The following is an 18,686-nucleotide window of genomic DNA, read 5'->3' on the forward strand; positions in this document are numbered from 1 at the left end:
TGAGGTGCTAAAATGGCAGGGCAGTACAAATCCCCCCCAAATGACCCCATTTTGGAAAGTAGACACCCCAAGGAAATTGCTGATGGGTATGTTGAGCCCATTGAATATTTATTTTTTTTGTCCTAAGGGATTGAATAATGACAAAAAAAAAAAAAAAAAATTTTTTTTACAAAAAGTTGTCACTAAATGATATATTGCTCACACATGCCATGGTTATATGTGAAATGACACCCCAAAATACATTCTGCTGCTTCTCCCGAGTACGGGGATACCACATGTGTGGGACTTTTTGGGAGTCTAGTCGCGCACGGCACCCCGAAAACCAATCACCACCTTCAGGATTTCTAAGGGTGCAAATTTTTGATTTAACTCCTCACTACCTATCACAGTTTCGAAGGCCATAAAATGCCAAAATAGCACAAAACCCCCCCAAATGACCCCATTTTGGAAAGTAGACACCCCAAGCTATTTACTGAGAGGCATGTTGAGTCCATGGAATATTTTATATTTTGCCAAAAGTTGCGGGAATATTACAAACTTTTTTTTTTTTGCACAAAGTTGTCACTAAATGATATATTGCTCACACATGCTATGGGCAGAAGTCAAATTACACCCCAAAATAAATTCTGCTGCTTCTCCCGAGTACGGGGATACCACATGTGGGGGACTTTTTGGGAGCCTAGTTAACTAGCTACCTAGCGACACTGATGCAGCGTTCAGAAAAATTATCGCTTAGTGACACTGGCAAAAGGGGGTGAAAGGGTTAACTAGCGGAAATCAGGGGGTTAAAACCATTATTGGGTAGTATATCGGGGTACCTAGCGCTATAAAAACCTGGCGGTGAACCTAAAAAAATAACTAGCTACCTAGCGACTGTAGCGACACTAATGCAGCGATCAGAAAAACGATCGCTTAGTGACACTGGCAAAAGGGGGTGAAAGGGTTAACTAGCGGCAATCAGGGGGTTAAAAACATTATTGGGTAGTATATCGGGGTACCTAGCGATATAAAAACCTGGCGGTGAACCTAAAAAAATAACTAGCTACCTAGCGACACATGCAGCGATCAGAAAAATGATCGCTTAGTGACACTGGCAAAAGGGGGTGAAAGGGTTAACTAGCGGCAATCAGGGGGTTAAAAACATTATTGGGTAGTATATCGGGGTACCTAGCGCTATAAAAACCTGGCGGTGAACCTAAAAAAATAACTAGCTACCTAGCGACTGTAGCGACACTAATGCAGCGATCAGAAAAACGATCGCTTAGTGACACCGGCAAAAGGGGGTGAAAGGGTTAACTAGCGGCAATCAGGGGGTTAAAAACATTATTGGGTAGTATATCGGGGTACCTAGCGATATAAAAACCTGGCGGTGAACCTAAAAAAATAACTAGCTACCTAGCGACACTAGCGACACATGCAGCGATCAGAAAAATGATCGCTTAGTGACACTGGCAAAAGGGGGTGAAAGGGTTAACTCTAGGGGCAATCAGGGGGTTAAATCTTTATTGGGGGGTGATAGGGGGCTACCCTGGACCTAACACTAACTGTCCTGACAGTTTTTACTGTCACAACTGACACTGAATGCATTGATCAGTAAAGAAATGATCAATGCAATCAGTGACACTGTGACTGGGGGGGGAGGGGGGGCGGGGGGGGGATCGGGGGGCGGATCGGGGGGGGGGTTTGTGTGCCTGTGTGTACCTACATGTCAGTGTAGTGTTCGTGCAGACTTACTTTTACTCTTCTCCTCGTAGTCCGGTCAAAAAGACCGCCCCGAGGAGAATGACATCACTTCCTCCTTCCTGTGTAAACAATACACAGGGGAGGAAGCTTCTCATTGGCCAGGAGCGATCCAGAGGGGGTGGCCGAAAACGAACGGCCATCCCCTCATCACGGAGCGCTCCTAGACCGAATCGGACCGCCGTAACCAGCGGGAGGGGGTCCGATGGGACCCCCCACCCGCTGGAAGGCAATCACGTAGATGTACGTGATTATGCCTGCCTGTGCCATTGTGCTGACGTACAATGGCAATACGGCGGTCCTCAAGTGGTTAAGCTTGGACAAAAAAACCTGCAAGCTGATTGGTTTCTATGCAGAGCAGTGCCAGATATTGCACTCTCCAGTTTTAGTAAAGCAACACCATATTGTCAGCATAGGCCTCTAGGGTCTAATCCCTGAACATACAAACTCAGTCATGAACAATAAAGCAAAGGCTGGTCATTTAAATGACTAAAAGCTGTCTAGTCCACCATACTGGAGTTAAAGATCTCAAATGTGAACTTCAAATTGCATTCAGATGACCCATAGGTGTTCACTTATGTCTACTGACTAAAAATCTTTCAAATGCCTTACCTTGTAGGCACTAGCTACAGGGTCATTGAGGATACGATTAAAAACACAGAAAACAGAAAGCTGAAAAAGCAGCGCCTCCATTTTCAAGTCATAAGCAATACGGTGCAACATCTTCACCACACAATGGTTGGTATGAGAGCCATTTTGCTGATAGGTCTTCAGCAGCAAAATATAGGTCTTCACCACATTGGAGCTAGCAAATCTGCATTGTACAGAAAAGAATATTAGTTATTACTAGATTGTAACAAATCCATAACAATTTAAAGACAACACAAAAATTGTAGCTATACAATGGGTAACATTCATGTATAATGGCAAATGGGAAAAAGCCAAGGTAACCAGGCCCTAGATGTAAAACAGACCAGGGTACACATAAAATGAGGGAGCTGCAAACTATGCTATTACCTGCCTTGCTAGATTTAACCACTTCCGCCCCAGAAGGTTTTACCCCCTTAATGACCAGAGCATTTTTTGCAATATCACACTGCGTCGCTTTAACTGACAATTGCATGGTTGTGAGACGCTGTACCCAAACAAAAATTGACGTCATTTTTTCCCCCACAATTAAAGCTTCCTTTTGGTGGTATCTGATCATCTGTTTTTATTTTTTGCGCTATATAAAAAAAAACACAACAACATTTTTATTAACTTTTTTGCTATAATACATATCCAAAAACTATATATAATAAATAAAAAACCTAATTTATTGATCAGATTTGGCCAATATATTTTTCTTCTACATATTTTTTTGTTAAAAAATAAAATAAAAATTGTTCTGCCGCTCCTGCCCGCTATCCTGTTTTTGCAGACTGACGTACAGGTACGTCAGTTTGCGCAGGAGAGCCGACCTTCCGCAGTATATCAGTGCACGTAGGTCGGCAAGTGGTTAATAAACATATTTAAAAACAACTAACCTTTTCATATAGTCCAAAAAGTTAAACTCTTTCTCAGACACTTGAACTGAGGTAAGCTCCTCCTCTATTTCCTCCTCATCCTCCTCTTCTTCTTGCACCTCATTATCTTCAACCTGTGATGATCCTGAATTTAAACAATTTACCCAATTAAAATTTACAATTACAAAATACATTTAAAACCACTTCAAATCAATGCGATTGGAATTAGATGGTCCAATCTAGGTGCCAATGATTAGAACCTCCCTCGTGAGCATACAGAAGTCTCATTTAAACTTCAGATATCTAAGATCTGGTGATCTCTTTGCTAATGACAAGCGTGATGGATTGTCGTCAGATCCACCTTCACCAACTGGTGATAAATGACTGGTCAAACTGACACCTCGTTGGCACTGGGTTTCATTAACCAAGCATTTAACGCACTCCAGATATTTATTGTAAATATCAGCGTTCACAAAAACAATTATGCCTATTAATAAACGTTTAATACACACTGCCATCACAGACAGCAATATTCCAGCGATTTACAGTACAGTAGCGCTCGTCAAAGACAGGGATTCTTAAAGTTCTGTGTTAGTGTATCTGAGACAATATTAACACTTTTCAAAATATTGTTTAATAACAGAAAGATAAAACGGTGCAAATAAAAGATCTATATAGAAAAAGGTATTACAAAGAAAAAGGCACAATACAACAGAAAAACAAAAAGGTTTTAACAATGAAAATACCTAAAGTCCTAGTTCCGAGTTTAACAAAGTCCAGTAAATGAGTAAGATGGATCAGTGGCTTTTATAAATCTTGGCCGATGTTCCTTGCTTAATGGTACAAAAGAGAGCTTCAGACTAGTAATGCAGTCTCTTTTCTGGTCCCTGAGGAGGGTGCTGACTGAAATGATCTGACCAATGAGAAGGCCCAAGGGGTGGCAGATGAGATGTCCCAGTCTTTATGTTCGTTTAGTTATATACATTTTTAGAAATGTATTCATATTTTGCATGTACCCCATGTCATGATCTGGTAACCCACAAATGATTGTACAGTATGCAATTTTCATTCCAGAGATACTAAACAGGACATCCGTCAGATAGGCAGTCCACCCAGGAGGTGAAAGACATCTAATCCGTCTCCTGTATACGATAGCCTAGTCCAGTGATGGCAAACCTTGGCACCCCAGATGTTTCGGAACTACATTTCCCATGATGCTCATCCACTCTGCAGTGTAGTTGAGCATCATGGGAAATATAGTTCCAAAACATCTGGGGTGCCAAGGTTCGCCATCACTGGCCTAGTCATATGTGATCTTTATCCGTTCAGTTTTTTCTTCCACATTCAAAAATATACCCGCCAGTACCAATGTAGCTCTATCATATATCATTTTATGAATTATATGTCAATTTTAAAGATTGTGAATTGGAGAAGAGATCTTTTGCAGGTCAAGAAGGAAAGTTATCATTAATGACCAAGCCTAAATGGCTTTACAATATCAATTAGCCCTGTGTAAGGCATTTTATGCACACCATGTACTCCTACTGCGTTTAATTACCCGGAGATTGCAGTGTGGGAAAACGAATGCTTTCACAATTTTACAATGCTTGATCTCAAAGCACTCAATGGAAAGTGCTTATAACCTTTCTGGATGTTTACTGATAAACGCCATTAAGATAACTCCTGACATACTGCAGTGTTCTGCTTTAGATCCCCTGTTAAAGCATTCAATTAGCCATTTATAGCTTTAACAAACCCCTGTTTATTAGTTATTTTCTAATTACCGTATTTATCGGCGTATAACACACACTTTTTTCCCCCTTAAAATCAGGGGAAAATCGTGGGTGCGTGTTATGCGCCAATTGCGAGCAGAGGAGCGAGCGCCACTGATGGCTATACATAGCCGAGTGTACTTAGCTATCCTTGGCTAGTTCCATTCACATTCACGCCCAGTCCCGCCCTATGATGGACATAACACAGGGACTGGGCGTGATTGTGAGCGGAGCTATCCAAGCCTAGCCGAGAACACTCGGATATGTACGTATATGAGCGGCGCTCGGCTCCGTTCCGAGTCATGCCCAGTCCCACCATTGGACCTGTGTTATGTCCATCATAGGACAGGACTGGGCGGGACTACAAGAGGAGCCGAGGTACGCAGGACCAGCTCTGTGTATCTCGGTGGCACCATTTTCAAACTGCAGTCACACTGACATGTCACTGCAGTTTAGGCTGCAAATGAAACTGACAAGGCTGCAAATGGACGCTGTGCAAGGCTGCAGATGGACACTGAAAAGACTGCAATGATGGGCATTTAAATGCAAGTTTATTTCTTTAAAAAGTATTTTTCCTTAAAATTCCCTCATAAACTTGGGGTGCGTGTTATACGCCGGCGTGTGTTCTACACCGATAAATACGGTAATAGTATTCCTGAGTGGAGGCAACAGTTCTTTTGAAGAAAACAGATCCTCGTAGCAATGTTCACTCATATTAATCGGCTATGGAGACGATTTCCTGGGATTATAGCCATGATGTGAAGAGGGGGGGGGGGGGGGGGGGTTATAGCAGCTCTGTCTCCTAGTCTAAAAATTGTTATGGTTGACAATGAATTCTGAATACGGCTACCTTGTCTCTTCGCATACAGTTTTTGGCATGCAGAATTTGCATTATCATCACAATTATGTGTGACGTCAATCTAAACTCAGCTGGGACCCCCATGTAATCTCTCCAGCACCCAGCTTCTTAGTTCTGTTGCAAGCAATCAGTGGCCTGTGACCTGTACTTCAAGAAATAGATTTTAGTTAAAAAGTTAATAGTTCCATTTTTTTGTGCTCATACAGTGCATGCAGTACAGGCAGATTCAGAGATGACTGGGACGTCCTCAAGCAATACCAAAGAGGATAAGGTAAAAACAACCAACATACTCCCTAGAATAAACAAAAAAAACAAAAGAGCTAAACTTAATTCAAAAAGCTCCCTGAAGATCAGGTGGCATCAGTCTTACAGATTTGCAATGCAGAAGCCTGATGCTGAAAAGCCCAGGAGGCACTAATGGTTATAGTAGAATGAGCCTTCACTAGAAAGGAAGAAACCAAATTTCTTTGTTGAGCAAGTCTGGACCACAGCCTGGCAGATCCACCTAGCAATGGTGAAGCGAGACATAGGGAGCCCCTGCGAAATCCCTCTGGGGGACAAAGAGGGATTCCATGGTCTCATCAAGGCCATGGCAGCGAGGTAGACAATAAAAACTCAAACTACACCCAGAGCAAAGAGTGCTACCTACTGAGAGTGTTTTAGAGCAAGGCAAAAGGATGGGAGTACAATGTCCCGAGTGAGATGAAGAACTAGCACGGAACTGAGGATTGCTGGGAGTGGGAGGGTCTTCACAGTTTTTTTGGCTAGTGTCCAATCTCCTAAAGATACCTACCTATAAATCAGTCACCTCTGAATCTGCCTGTGTCCTGCACTGTATAAAAAAAAGAAAGCTCTATTTCTGGATTAGCAGTGCTATACAATGACTGTGCTTTACAGATTCTCAAAATGCACTGAAAATAATGCAGTCTCTTTGTGGCCAATATCTCAGTTTATGTATACCTTTCCTGAGAAAAAACAAAATTTGCTTCAATTAATGAATACCTAATAAACACCTACGCTCAGTGACCAAAAATATCAGTTGCTGTGTGTGTGACACCTAATGTTTTTGCATAAAATATTGTCCTTAATCACAACGCTTAAACCATCAACCAAAAATGATATATACCAAATAATGCTAAAATTATAATTACTACTATATGGAACATTTTTAATTTAGTATTATTTGGTAATGACCTCCAGAAATATCTGCTGCCTGGATATTATTTTGATCCCCTGTCGTAGAGCAAGTATGAAAAATTGGAAGAACTGGCTCGAGGTCAGAAGTCCATATCGGACTCAAGTATTAAAGCAAGAGTCCACATAATACCCAGGAATCTAGCATTTTCAGAATGAAAATCCAGCAATGACAGTCTCTGTTTCTCACAGGAAAGCTTAAAGTGATGCTAAACACACGCTGTTTAACCACTTCAATACGGGGCATTTATGCACCTCCCTTCCTGCCCAGACCAATTTTTAGCTTTCAGCGCTCTAACAATTTCAACGCCAATTACACAAATTTTCTTCTCATTTCTTTCATACAAATAGAGCTTTCTTTTGGTGGTATTTAATCACCACTGTTTTATTTTTATTTTTTGCGACATAAGTGAAAAAAAGAGTGAAAATGTTGACAAAAAAAAAAACAACATTTTGCAAATAAGTAATTTTTGTTCATACATTTTGGCCAAAACATATACTGCTACATCTCTTTGTTAAAAATAACACAAATTAGTGGATATTAGTTAGTCTCTGTGAAAGTTATAGAGTCTACAAGTTATGGTGCAAATCATTGAAAATTGATCACGCCTGATGCACTGAAGGCCTCTCTCATTTCTTGAGGCCCTGAAATGTCAGGAAAGTGCAAATACCCCCCAAATGACCCCTTTTTGAAAAGTAGACAGTCAAAAGGTATTTAGTAAGAGACATGGTAAGTTTTTTGAAGTTGTAATTTTTTCCCACAATTCTTGGGAAAATTAAGATTTTTTTTTTTCACAAAATTGTCATAAGTTATTTCTCACACACAGCATATGCATACTTCCAATTACACCCCAAAATACATTCTGCTACTCCTTTTGAGTATGGCGATACCACGTGTTGGACTTTTACACAGCCTGGCCACACAAAGAGGTCCAACATGCAGGGAGCACCATCAGGGGTTCTAGGATCATAAATTACACCTCTAATTTCCTAACGACCTATTAGATTTGTAAAGGCCCTTAAAGTAGTTGTAAACCCTTACAAACCACTTTGACCTACAGGTGAGCCTAGATTAAGGCTTACCTGTAGGTCCAAGAAATATTTGCCAAAACACAGGCACCGTTGTCTACGGCGCATGCGCTGTCAGCGGCGATATGTCGCAAGTGGCAGCTCCCGTGCACATGCGCGGGAGTGACACCATCACGGCTTCGCCGAATAACAGCGCCGGAGCAGCGAGACCCACCGAGAAGATGGAGGCTCCGTACACAAGGGGACAGCGGTGACTTCGCTGGCTCCTGTGTCAGGTAAGTGACACATAATGGACTACTATGCGATGCATAGTAGTCCATTATGCTTTACCTTTGCAGGGAATCAAAGAGGAAGTAAACCCATCAGGGTTTACTTCCTCTTTAAGCACCAGGACAATGGAATTACCCACAAAATGACCCAACGTATATTCTATGAGGCATAATGAGTCTTTTGAACGGTTCTTCAGAAAAAGTGGAAAGAAAATGAAAAAAAATTTTTTACACAAGGTTGTCAATTTAGAAGACATTTCTAACACATAGTATGTATACAGCAAAAATTACATCCCAAAACACATTCTGCTACTCATCCCGAGTATGGCGATACCACATGTGTGAGCCTTTTACACAGCCTGGCCACATAGAGGCCCAACATTGTAGTACCTTCAGGCGTTCTAGGAGTACAAATTACACATCTCATTTCATTCCTACCCATCACACTTTTGAAGGTCGTTGAGCACCAGGACAGTGGAATTACACACAAAATGACCCTATTTTGGAAAGCAAACACGGTACTTTGTATTCAGATGAACTGTGATTTTGGCAATAACATGATGTGGCCAAATTTCTGTAAGTCACAGACTGTGTCACGCCCCAAGCCTGTGTCTCCAGCCTCCATCAATCTACATATAATATCCTGCCCCAAATTGTGTTTGGCTGGTTAGTGGGCATGGTGGAGGAGGGAGTGGGCTGTCATTTACCACTGTGTAAACACTAGGGGTGCAACGGACCAAAAAACTCACAGATCGCATAGTCACGAATCGGATCATTTTTCGGATCAGTAAATAATAATTGAATTTGCAAAAACCTGTGAAAATGCCACCACCATATAGTCCCCACTGTAATATCCACAATCTCTCCCACTGTAATATCCATGTCATCTCCCCTAATGTAATGGCAGGGTATTGCAGCGTATTGGCAGGGTGTTCCAGAGTATTGGCAGGCTATTGCAGAGTATTGGCAGGGATGGCTGCGACTGCACTGGTCACAGAGCAGCGCTGTGGGCTCTACAGATGCAGCCCACAACGCTGCTGCCATCCGATTTCTCCCCTCCACTGTACAGATCAGTACAGAGAGGGGAGAGAGGAACCGGCATCATCATGCCAGTTTGTTTACAGGTGATCGCTCCTTCATTTGACGGAGCGATCACATGGTAAACGCCGATGGGTGCAACAAGATGGCCGCTGCTCTGGAACTAGGCCAAAGCCGCGGCCTTTTCTAAGGCCAAGACCGTGGAGTGCTCCGCGGATCGTGGCATGTGCCAATCCGAGCGGGGTGACCTGTTTGGATCACGGATCGGTGCCGATCCATTGCAACCCTAGTAAACACCCACATACGTGACTATAGAGTCACATGGGCTGCTCAGTGATAGGGAGGAAATGCTTGCCATAGAAACTTACTGAAAATGGGGCATGTGCAGAGTTGCGACCACAGCTGCAAATTCACTAGCTGAATCTGGGACATGGACAGATGGAGAAAGAGCAGCAGGATCAACCAGTTTTTTTGCATAATACAGAAAATGAACCTCATAGTGACTGAGTATGAACAGCATTTATTGATAAGTTTCTTATGATGCGAGTTTAGTGACATTTTAAAAAGGCCTTAAAAGAAACAGGCTAATTGCACAGATAATACATTAGAAAATCCCTCTGGGTAGCTAATTTGCAAAACTGTAAAATCTAATACAAATATATTGACATATATGTTTTTTTAATTTTTACAAGCTTATCAAGATTTACTTTCAGGTAAATAACTCAAATTCTGCATTCATTGAAAATAAAATATACCAATTGAAAATGTTAATTCAGACAATAGTAACGAGTGACCAAAAAAAATAAAAATCATTAAACTTTACTTGCACAAGATTACAACTGAGGGACAGTGAACAATACTTACTGGGAAGATCAGCAAAGAAAATTTGCTTGAGTAGTTCAACTTCTTCCTCTGGTCCTGATTCGGGTGATCCAAACACATCGCCCTCTGGCCAGACTTCCCTGCAGATGGTAAGCATTACTACAGAATTCTTTTCACATAACTGAAAATCTGAACATTTGCTGATAAGTACAGCAGTACAATGCTTACCTGGCAGAACGGAGCAGAACAAGAGACTCTACAGCCTGCCCACTTAAAAGGCCATTCTGAATTCGCACCAAAGCTTCACTCCTTTGCTCTTCAACAGGTATTTCAGAGGCTGCATCAAAGGGAACAACTTCTTCTGGCAGATTTTCTGCACCCTAATTTAGTTGGATAGGAAAAATCAGGAAAGAAATCTTATCCACAAATGCAATTGGTTCCTAGCAACAAACGGGCATTACCATAGCACAGCTGCTCAACCTCTCAGAAAGCGTTTTCCAAATTTCCTCCAACTCTTCTGGACTTTTTTGCTGCTCCTCACTCCTACTGGGTTTCTTCTTCTTCTTTCTTTTAACTCTTCGGTTCTATGTAAAGAGAACACAAATATCAGACTTCCTGTTACAGGACACAAAGTTGTCATCAGCAAATTTACAAGACACTCTTCAAAGCCCTGAATAAGACCACAAATGACATAGTGTTAAACATGCACTTATGAAATGATCAGATTCATAAAAGATTAAAAGATTCATAAAAGATGGTTTGTTGTTCTGGGTTACTGCACTTACAATATTCATCAATGCATCACTGAATGAACCAAACTATGCACCGACAGGTTAATAAACACAAAAAACAAACTGATTAGTTACAACCATTGGCTGCAAGAACAGATTCCAGGTTTGCATGAAATTTTTATGACACCCTCAGCCTTTTTCAGCAAAGACATTTAATTTGAAAAGTGAGGATTCCACAACAACCAATCAGAATTCACTCTCTAAGTCAGACTAGTACATGTCATTCTGACTGGGTAGCATGGGTTATTACACTTAAGAAAAAAGTACTCTAGATCGAATAAAGATATTTAAATGCGTTTTCTATAATAAATCCCTGTTATACGTTGCAACACCTTCATATATCTCAAGGTACAGGAGCTGAACTGATCTTTTAAGAAAGCGGAGGTGGACAGACTACACTTGCTTGAGTTGATGAGGGGAAAAAAAAAAAAAAAATCAAAAAGTTAGCCTTTAAGGGACCCAGAGAGATCTGGACCATTGCCAGCCCCCAAAACTGTCCTAGCTTACTACATAAAGCAGTAGTAAACCCAAAGCCAAAATATGCAATATATTGCAGTTAACCAATCCTTAGATATGATGACTGCATTATTTTTTTTAGGCATCCTCTCCCCCTCTGTTTTCACCTGGTGATTTGGCCAGTAACCCGCCTACTGTATTAGACTGCCTCTACTCTGAATGGAGGCACACTGGGGCACCTTTGGAAAGCAGCATTGTTAATCTGGGGGAAGAGGGGTGTTGGGTGCACTATCAGATTTAAATACAACAAACTGAAGCTAAACTCCAGCTTACACTTTATAAGCTATTACAGCAACAGTTTTGTTCCTTTTGGTAGAAAGATTTCACATAAAAAAACAAAAAACAAAAAACAGACCACTGTAAGCACCCGTCAGTGATAAATGGCTTGTCTCACCCCTCTAACTGCTACATCTACAAAAGAGCTTGTTCTCTGAAAAATAACGGACGTACTGGCTAGATCACCAGGTGAAAATACAAGAAAGTCCAAAAAAGAAAATGAATGTAGCCACCACATCTGAGATTAAGCAAGCTTTAATATAATAAATGTTTGATTTTGGGTTTATTACAACTTTAAACAACCATGCAGGATCAGAGCTCAGAATTGACAGGCTTCAGACTCATAGCCTTGGCTGCCAGGGAGAAAACAGAGAGAATCGGTGAGAGAAGATAAGACACTATCCTTGTAAGTTTTTTTTTTGTGTGTGTGCATCTCTCTGCCTGAGCAGAGTTTGTCCTGTCACCTTTCCAGATTGTATCTGCTCTCTGCCTAATCTCTCCTTTCTTGGCACTGTCTATCTTATTCCTGTGGTTTCCTCCCCCCCCCCCCCCTCAGCAGCAGTAAATCTTTAGGCTTTCAGCTGATCTGACTCAGTGAGTCACTGATTATTAGCACAATGCTGAGAACAGTATAGGCACTTATTGTTCATGTTTAACATAGCTTTATCTGCAAAGGGGGGCAGCCTGAAGTGATCAGGGCCTGATTTTCTGACTAAAGTTTATTTTAAGTAAGCATTCTGAAACTAGTTTAATTTCATGGTAGATATTACCTGGACCATTATGGTTCTCTTTCCTTTGCAAAACTTTTCCAACATCTTGAGAAACAAATGGGTTGTTTCTACCAAATCTTTTAGGAATGAATGTGGTTGTTTTGTTTCATCAAACTTTCTAAACAGAGCAAGAAATAGTTCTCTATATTCCATCACATAGAATATATTGTCTGCGGATACAAACACAGAAAATACTTAAAGCAATACAATGTTTAGACTGTAAAATACTTATTTTAACATACTATATTTAGAAAAATACATTGTAAATTAGGAGTCATCAAAACTCTGTATAACTAACTTTTAATAACTTTGCTACTTTCCCGCACAGATTCATCCTTCGAATGATCCATTTCATTGATGGTAGTGATAAGTTCTTGATAAGCTTTTAGGGCAAGATGCATTCTGCATTTACAAAACAGATATAAAATGGATTTAAAAAACACTGTTAAGATGGCAAAAAAGTCTGTTAGTATTCAATTAAATACTTTTTTTTTTCAAACACACACTTCAGCACTGTACACCATGTGACCAAACACCATATACAATTTAAAAAAAACATATCTATCCGGACTCCACCTAACAACTGTACTTTTATTTTCTCCATCAGCTCACCCCCCACAGTAATTAGCTTTTGTATCCCTTGACCCTCCCATTTAGATTGTAAGCTCTAACGAGCAGGGCCCTCTGATTATTCCTGTATTGAATCGTATTGTAAGTGTACTGTCTGCCCTTATGTTGTAAAGCGATGGGCAGACTGTTGGCGCTATATAAATCCTGTATAATCATAAAAATACTGTCTAGGGTTTCAAAAATGTGTGTTGCCCCTGGCCACATGTTAATTGCCATTGGGCAGTCTAATAAGAAACCAATAATATTCCAGGAAAGAGCAACCATAAAAACATATTGTACATACACATGTATAACATGGGACAAACAGGCAGACATGCGACACATTCAAAAGTGTTGGGACAGCAGTGGTGGTCTTCGCTCTGCAACAGAACAGGACTGCCCAACAGTCTTCATGGACTGAGTGCATTTGACAAACTGGCAACTTACTTATCATTGAGAATATGAAAAAAGAAAGGAATCCTACCTGCGCGCCCAGGAGGTAGCCTCTTTCTTGTCCATCAGCATCATTTCATAGTAGTTGGTGAGGTTTTGCTCTATGAAATGGAATGTTCTTACGCTAACCGTTTCAGATACAAGTTCTGGTCGAAAACGGAAAATTCTATTGAAGACCATAAAGAAAGCCATAGACCACAAGTAATATGTCTCATCATGCTGCTGAGCCTTCTCCCGAATTAGGTGATCCTATAGGAGATGACAACAAATCACACAATGAATGTCTGTGACCTTCCTTGTTTGTCCAGCTACTTCTATTATATGCACTGTGCCGTTGTGACACTGAAGTCCTGGATTCAAGTCCTAAAACCCCAAGTGGAGATTGTTATGATGTTCCACCTATTGGTGCAGATTTCCCTTTATTGCTCTGGTTTTCACTCACAACCTAAGAATATACCAGATGGTTTACAGAAACCTGTCATTTTCGTCCTAAAATTACTAGTTTTCTGATTTAACTAGAACATGTATTGAGGTATGCCAGAACTCTCTACCTGTTGTGTGCCAATGAGTAATTCAAATGGAATCCAGAGGTTCCCCACAAGAGAAAGCAAATGAGCATTTTTAGGAAATCTTCAACCACACCAACATTACTCTTGTATAGTAAGCTTGTCATAAGAACTATGTGGACTGTTATTGTCTAACTCAATGCAAAATGCTAGTTGTCAGGCGAGTATACAAATCCTGTTGCTTGAATCCTTTGGGTCACTTAGCCAGAACAAGTGTGCAGATCAGTAAAGTCAGAAGTATTTTTCTGTATAGCTGTTCAAGGTCATTGACCCATTTTTAAATGAAGATCAGGACCAGAAGTGCCAAGCACACAGCATTTTCAAGAGGACTCAGCAGTGGCAGCACCCATGTTTTTCTCATGACATTTCCTTTAATTGACACCCATCTTCTCTATTCTGTAATAGTAAAAGTAATAATAAAATAAAAAAACCTGAAGAATGCTATTGGGTTAATAAGAATTGCAGCTATTTTTGGCATTATTAACTATAACTATATGGTTAGACACTTGCCATATAGAAATAAGGTCCCAAATAAACACATCCAAGAAATGAAAAAGGATATTCATGCTCACCTTCACTATGTACATAAGCCGATTATAACAGTTTTCCAGGAAATCAATGCAAAACTCCTTGAGGAAGAGACGCACATTGAGGGCAGAGCGGCGGCGGGCCTCTGTATCCTTGGCTTGTAGCTTTCTTTTAGGGACTCTCCTTAATTCTTTTCCAAGATCATGAGTATAATTTTTGAACTGTCAAAAATGCAGCAACACGATTACTTGCTATTCATTTTTTAGGGAATAAGGTTTATTACGCAACATAAAAAGAGACCTTAGTCTGTTTTTTTTTCCTTGTTAACCACTTGCTTACTGGGCACTTAAACCCCACTCCTATCCAGACCAATTTTCAGCGCTGTCGCACTTTGAATGACAATTGTGCGGTCATACAACACTGTACCCAAACAAAATATTTAGAACAACCACCCCCCCCCCCCCCCAAATAGAGCTTTCTTTTGGTGGTATTTGATTACCTGTGTTTTTTTTTTGTTTTAAAATTTTATAACGGGTACGCTGATGAGGCGGCACTGATGTGCACCGATAGGTGGCACTGATCGATTACACTGATTGGCACCACTGGTGGGCATCAAAAGGTGGCACTTGTGGGCACTGTTGGTCGGTATAAATGAGGCATAATTGCCTCTTCCTCTTAGGGACCGATGTCCCTTTAAGCTGTCAGCGTGAGGAAAAAAAAAAAAAAAAATCACTGAGCTTTTGTTTACATCATGTGATCATCTGTCATGTGACCAGCCCCTTACTCAGATCTGTGATTACTCGAGTCTCGGTAACTCGGTGATCACAGCATGCTCCGGAGAATCCCGGGAATTCACATCCGCGCTGTGGCCGTCATTCGGCCATAGCGCGGATGTCAGGTGGTTAAAGAGATCAGCTTAAAGTGGTTATAAACCCTCACATATGCCCAGTGAAGTGAACAGCCTCAGATGATACACAGAGATAAAGCAAATATCCCTATATAAGTTTTACATGTATATCTGCTGTCTTCTTCTGTATATATCCTTTAGAAAGTGTATGTCCTATTAACGTTTTTATCTTCCTTGTTGGCACTGGTAGTGTATTATTGGCATACAGCCAAGACAGCTGATTGAAGGAAAGGCACACACCCCCCACTCAACATTGGCAAACGAACAAAAGGAATGTGCAGAGCTCTGCTCTTAGATGGCAAGCTGACTGCCAATCTCTTTATAGCAACCTCCCGGTCACACACTTCTGTCTCTTGAAGAACGTGCGAGAAGTTATCAGGCTAATAACAGAGCTACAGATCAGGAGAAAGCTATGGGACACAGTGCTTTGGAGAAAGATAAAACACTGCTGATATACAGTATGAGCCCAGCTCAAATTTCATGAAATCGGCTATACATCCACTTTAATGTAAACAGCCTTTTAAATTCTGTTAATGTATTTAATGTCTGTTTCCAATTATAGATTTAAATCTATAATTATATATTTGTTTTCCATGTACAATGTGGGCAGTTTTCTTTTGGGGCCTCCAATGTCACTGTTGCTTGAAAACAGACTTCAATAACAACAGCCACCACATGGCCCTATCCTGGGAACTGGGTCAGTTTTATTTTTTATTTTATTTATTTATGGTAAGGAAATCAGTAAGTCTTAGCCTAGGTTCACACTATAGCGAAGCAGGAACAAGCGCAATTCCAGCACCGGTTCCCGCATCGCAGCTCACACTGCCATCTGCGAACCTCTGTGGGTGTCAATACAATGTTAAGGATATCCCAAGATCGGTTGATTCGGTCAGGAATTGGATCGCATAGGCGAGAACACCCATGCAAGCCGATTCCATTGTTTGGGGGGGGAGTTCCTGCTCCTTTTTTATGCAAATCTAATGCGAGTTCAGCCATACAACTGTATGGCTGAACTCGCATTGCACAGACATCGCATGAGATCGGTATGGCAGTGCGGGTGCAAATCACATGCGATGTCTGGGTCTGCTATAGTGTGAACCCAGGCTAAAGCAAAGAAATATTGTGATTTGTTATTGCTGATAAGTGTCCTACTGATTCATGTACAGCATTCATTTTAAAGTAAACCTGTAACGGTTTAAAAAGTATTTAAAGTTAAAAATGTTGCTGAAGCACAGACACTTTGGGGTTGATTTACTAAAACTGGAGAGTGCAAAATCTTGTGCAGCTGTGAATGGTAGCCAATCAGCTTCTAATTTCAGCTTGTTCAATTTAGCTTAGACAAAAAAAAACCTGTAAGAAGATTGTTTTTTATTCACAGCTGCACCAGATTTTGCACTCTCCAGGATTAGTAAATCATCCCCTCTGTGCCATCTGCAAGTACCTTCTTTCAGCTGGGTTCACACTTGCTGCGGCCACAGCTCACAGCAGGTGGTTCCCTGTTCACCGATTCAGGTGCAAATCAAATGTGAATTTCTGTCTGAATTCACCCCCGATTCTGAGCCAAAAGCGTACCGGACCCTTTTCAAATGCAGACTGCGCCCGCCCCAAAGGTGTGTGTGAACCGGCTCCATTGAGAGCCGGTCACAATTTCCGTGTCAAGCGAATTGAATGCGGTGAAACCCGCATCCAATACGCATAACTGTAAACCCAGCCTAAATCTTCAAATTAATTTGTCTTCTTGCGGAGCCCTTCATGCTAGGCCCAGGATGTACACATGACATTAACCCACCCACGCTGGCCCTAAGACATTTCTTCATACAGCATTTTAGACCCAGTAAAAGTTATAGCCGACTGGTGGCTGATAGAAAAAAAAAAAGGGCTTAATGGTGACTGGGCAGAGGTCAAGGCCCTGCGCAAATCCTGCGCAAATACCTGCTTTCTGAGCATAGGACCCTGAATGCATATGGCGTTAAACCTGAATACCACTTAGTACAGCTTTCCAGCCTTAAGACTGTGCTTCAGCCTGCTACAGATTTGGATGGATGCACACAGGCTTAAAAAACTAGCACGCAAGGGTCCTAAGCACTGCCGGTTTTCTGCAATTTAGCGTTATTTGTAACTTGGATATACTTCAGGTCCTGATGAGTTCAATTTAAACTGTAAAATTAGGGGACAAAAGGCAAGAAGAGAAAATCAAAGAGTGTAAATAAAAGTCAGTCACCTATAGTTTCAGATTTGAAGGCGTACTACTTTCCCACCAACAGATTACATGTAGAGTTTAGAAGCAAAAATGGTCCAAGTTGACACTTACATTGTGAAGTCCCTTGTGGTATATGAGATCTTTATCCCCAATTGACTTCAAACCCTGAATAATGTAGGAACCACCAAATCGTGAATGCCTGTGAACAGAAAACAAACTTTTACTGTTACTGCTGTTGCCACATTGGTCTGATCTCAACCACGAAGATATGTGGACCCTGTAGTACATCTGTCTAAAAGTATTACTTTACCGCTCCCATGAAATACAGTTATAGAAATCATCTTACTGACACGTACCGTGCAAATTATTATTGCCTTTACGAATATGGAGAGATCATAGGGCCCATTAAAACTAATAAAATGCACATGAGGTAAATAAGTGACTTGACTGAACTCATACAGACAACCACATAAACATGCAAGAACATGATTTTATGTATTAATGTGTTTGCCGAAAAATCCTGCTAAAAGTGAATTTTTACAGAAATTAGTGCTTTAGACAAACTGGTTTAGACAGATCAAATGTCCTTCAGCAAAAAGCACAGCCCCACTACATACTATCTGAGCGATTCTGCATCAATCGGCACAGACCTCTTAAGTAAAAAAATAAAAAAAAACACGTGGTACTTTGCTCAGACAACTTTGGGCAGGATCAGTATTCATAACAGAAGTCTATCCCCTGTACCGCCACCAAAAAATCCCAAAACATTAAGGCTGACAACACCGGACATATAGTTGTGCTCATAAGTTTACATACCCTGGCAGAATTTACGATTTCTTGGC

General features: G+C 40.9%; 1 protein-coding gene across 5 annotated transcripts in view; it reads right to left on the bottom strand.

The window, feature by feature from the left end:
- Positions 1-18,686, bottom strand: part of TIMELESS (timeless circadian regulator) — a 166,659-nt gene that overhangs the window by 58,403 nt on the left and 89,570 nt on the right. For all 5 annotated transcript variants that reach the window (XM_077483456.1, XM_077483459.1, XM_077483455.1 and 2 more), the window contains 10 exons: positions 17,956-18,043; positions 14,782-14,958; positions 13,675-13,892; positions 12,880-12,983; positions 12,582-12,751; positions 10,690-10,812; positions 10,457-10,608; positions 10,271-10,368; positions 3,267-3,390; positions 2,353-2,554 (listed from right to left, as the gene is read on the bottom strand). In XM_077483456.1, the coding sequence (XP_077339582.1) occupies positions 2,353-2,554; positions 3,267-3,390; positions 10,271-10,368; positions 10,457-10,608; positions 10,690-10,812; positions 12,582-12,751; positions 12,880-12,983; positions 13,675-13,892; positions 14,782-14,958; positions 17,956-18,043 (1,456 nt within the window). The remainder of the gene's footprint in view (positions 1-2,352; positions 2,555-3,266; positions 3,391-10,270; positions 10,369-10,456; positions 10,609-10,689; positions 10,813-12,581; positions 12,752-12,879; positions 12,984-13,674; positions 13,893-14,781; positions 14,959-17,955; positions 18,044-18,686) is intronic.

This window comes from Lithobates pipiens, unplaced genomic scaffold (genome assembly GCF_037356315.1).
Source record: "Lithobates pipiens isolate NorthernLeopardFrog02 unplaced genomic scaffold, aLitPip1_a1.2 Scaffold_16, whole genome shotgun sequence".
Taxonomy (NCBI): Eukaryota; Metazoa; Chordata; class Amphibia; order Anura; family Ranidae; genus Lithobates; species Lithobates pipiens.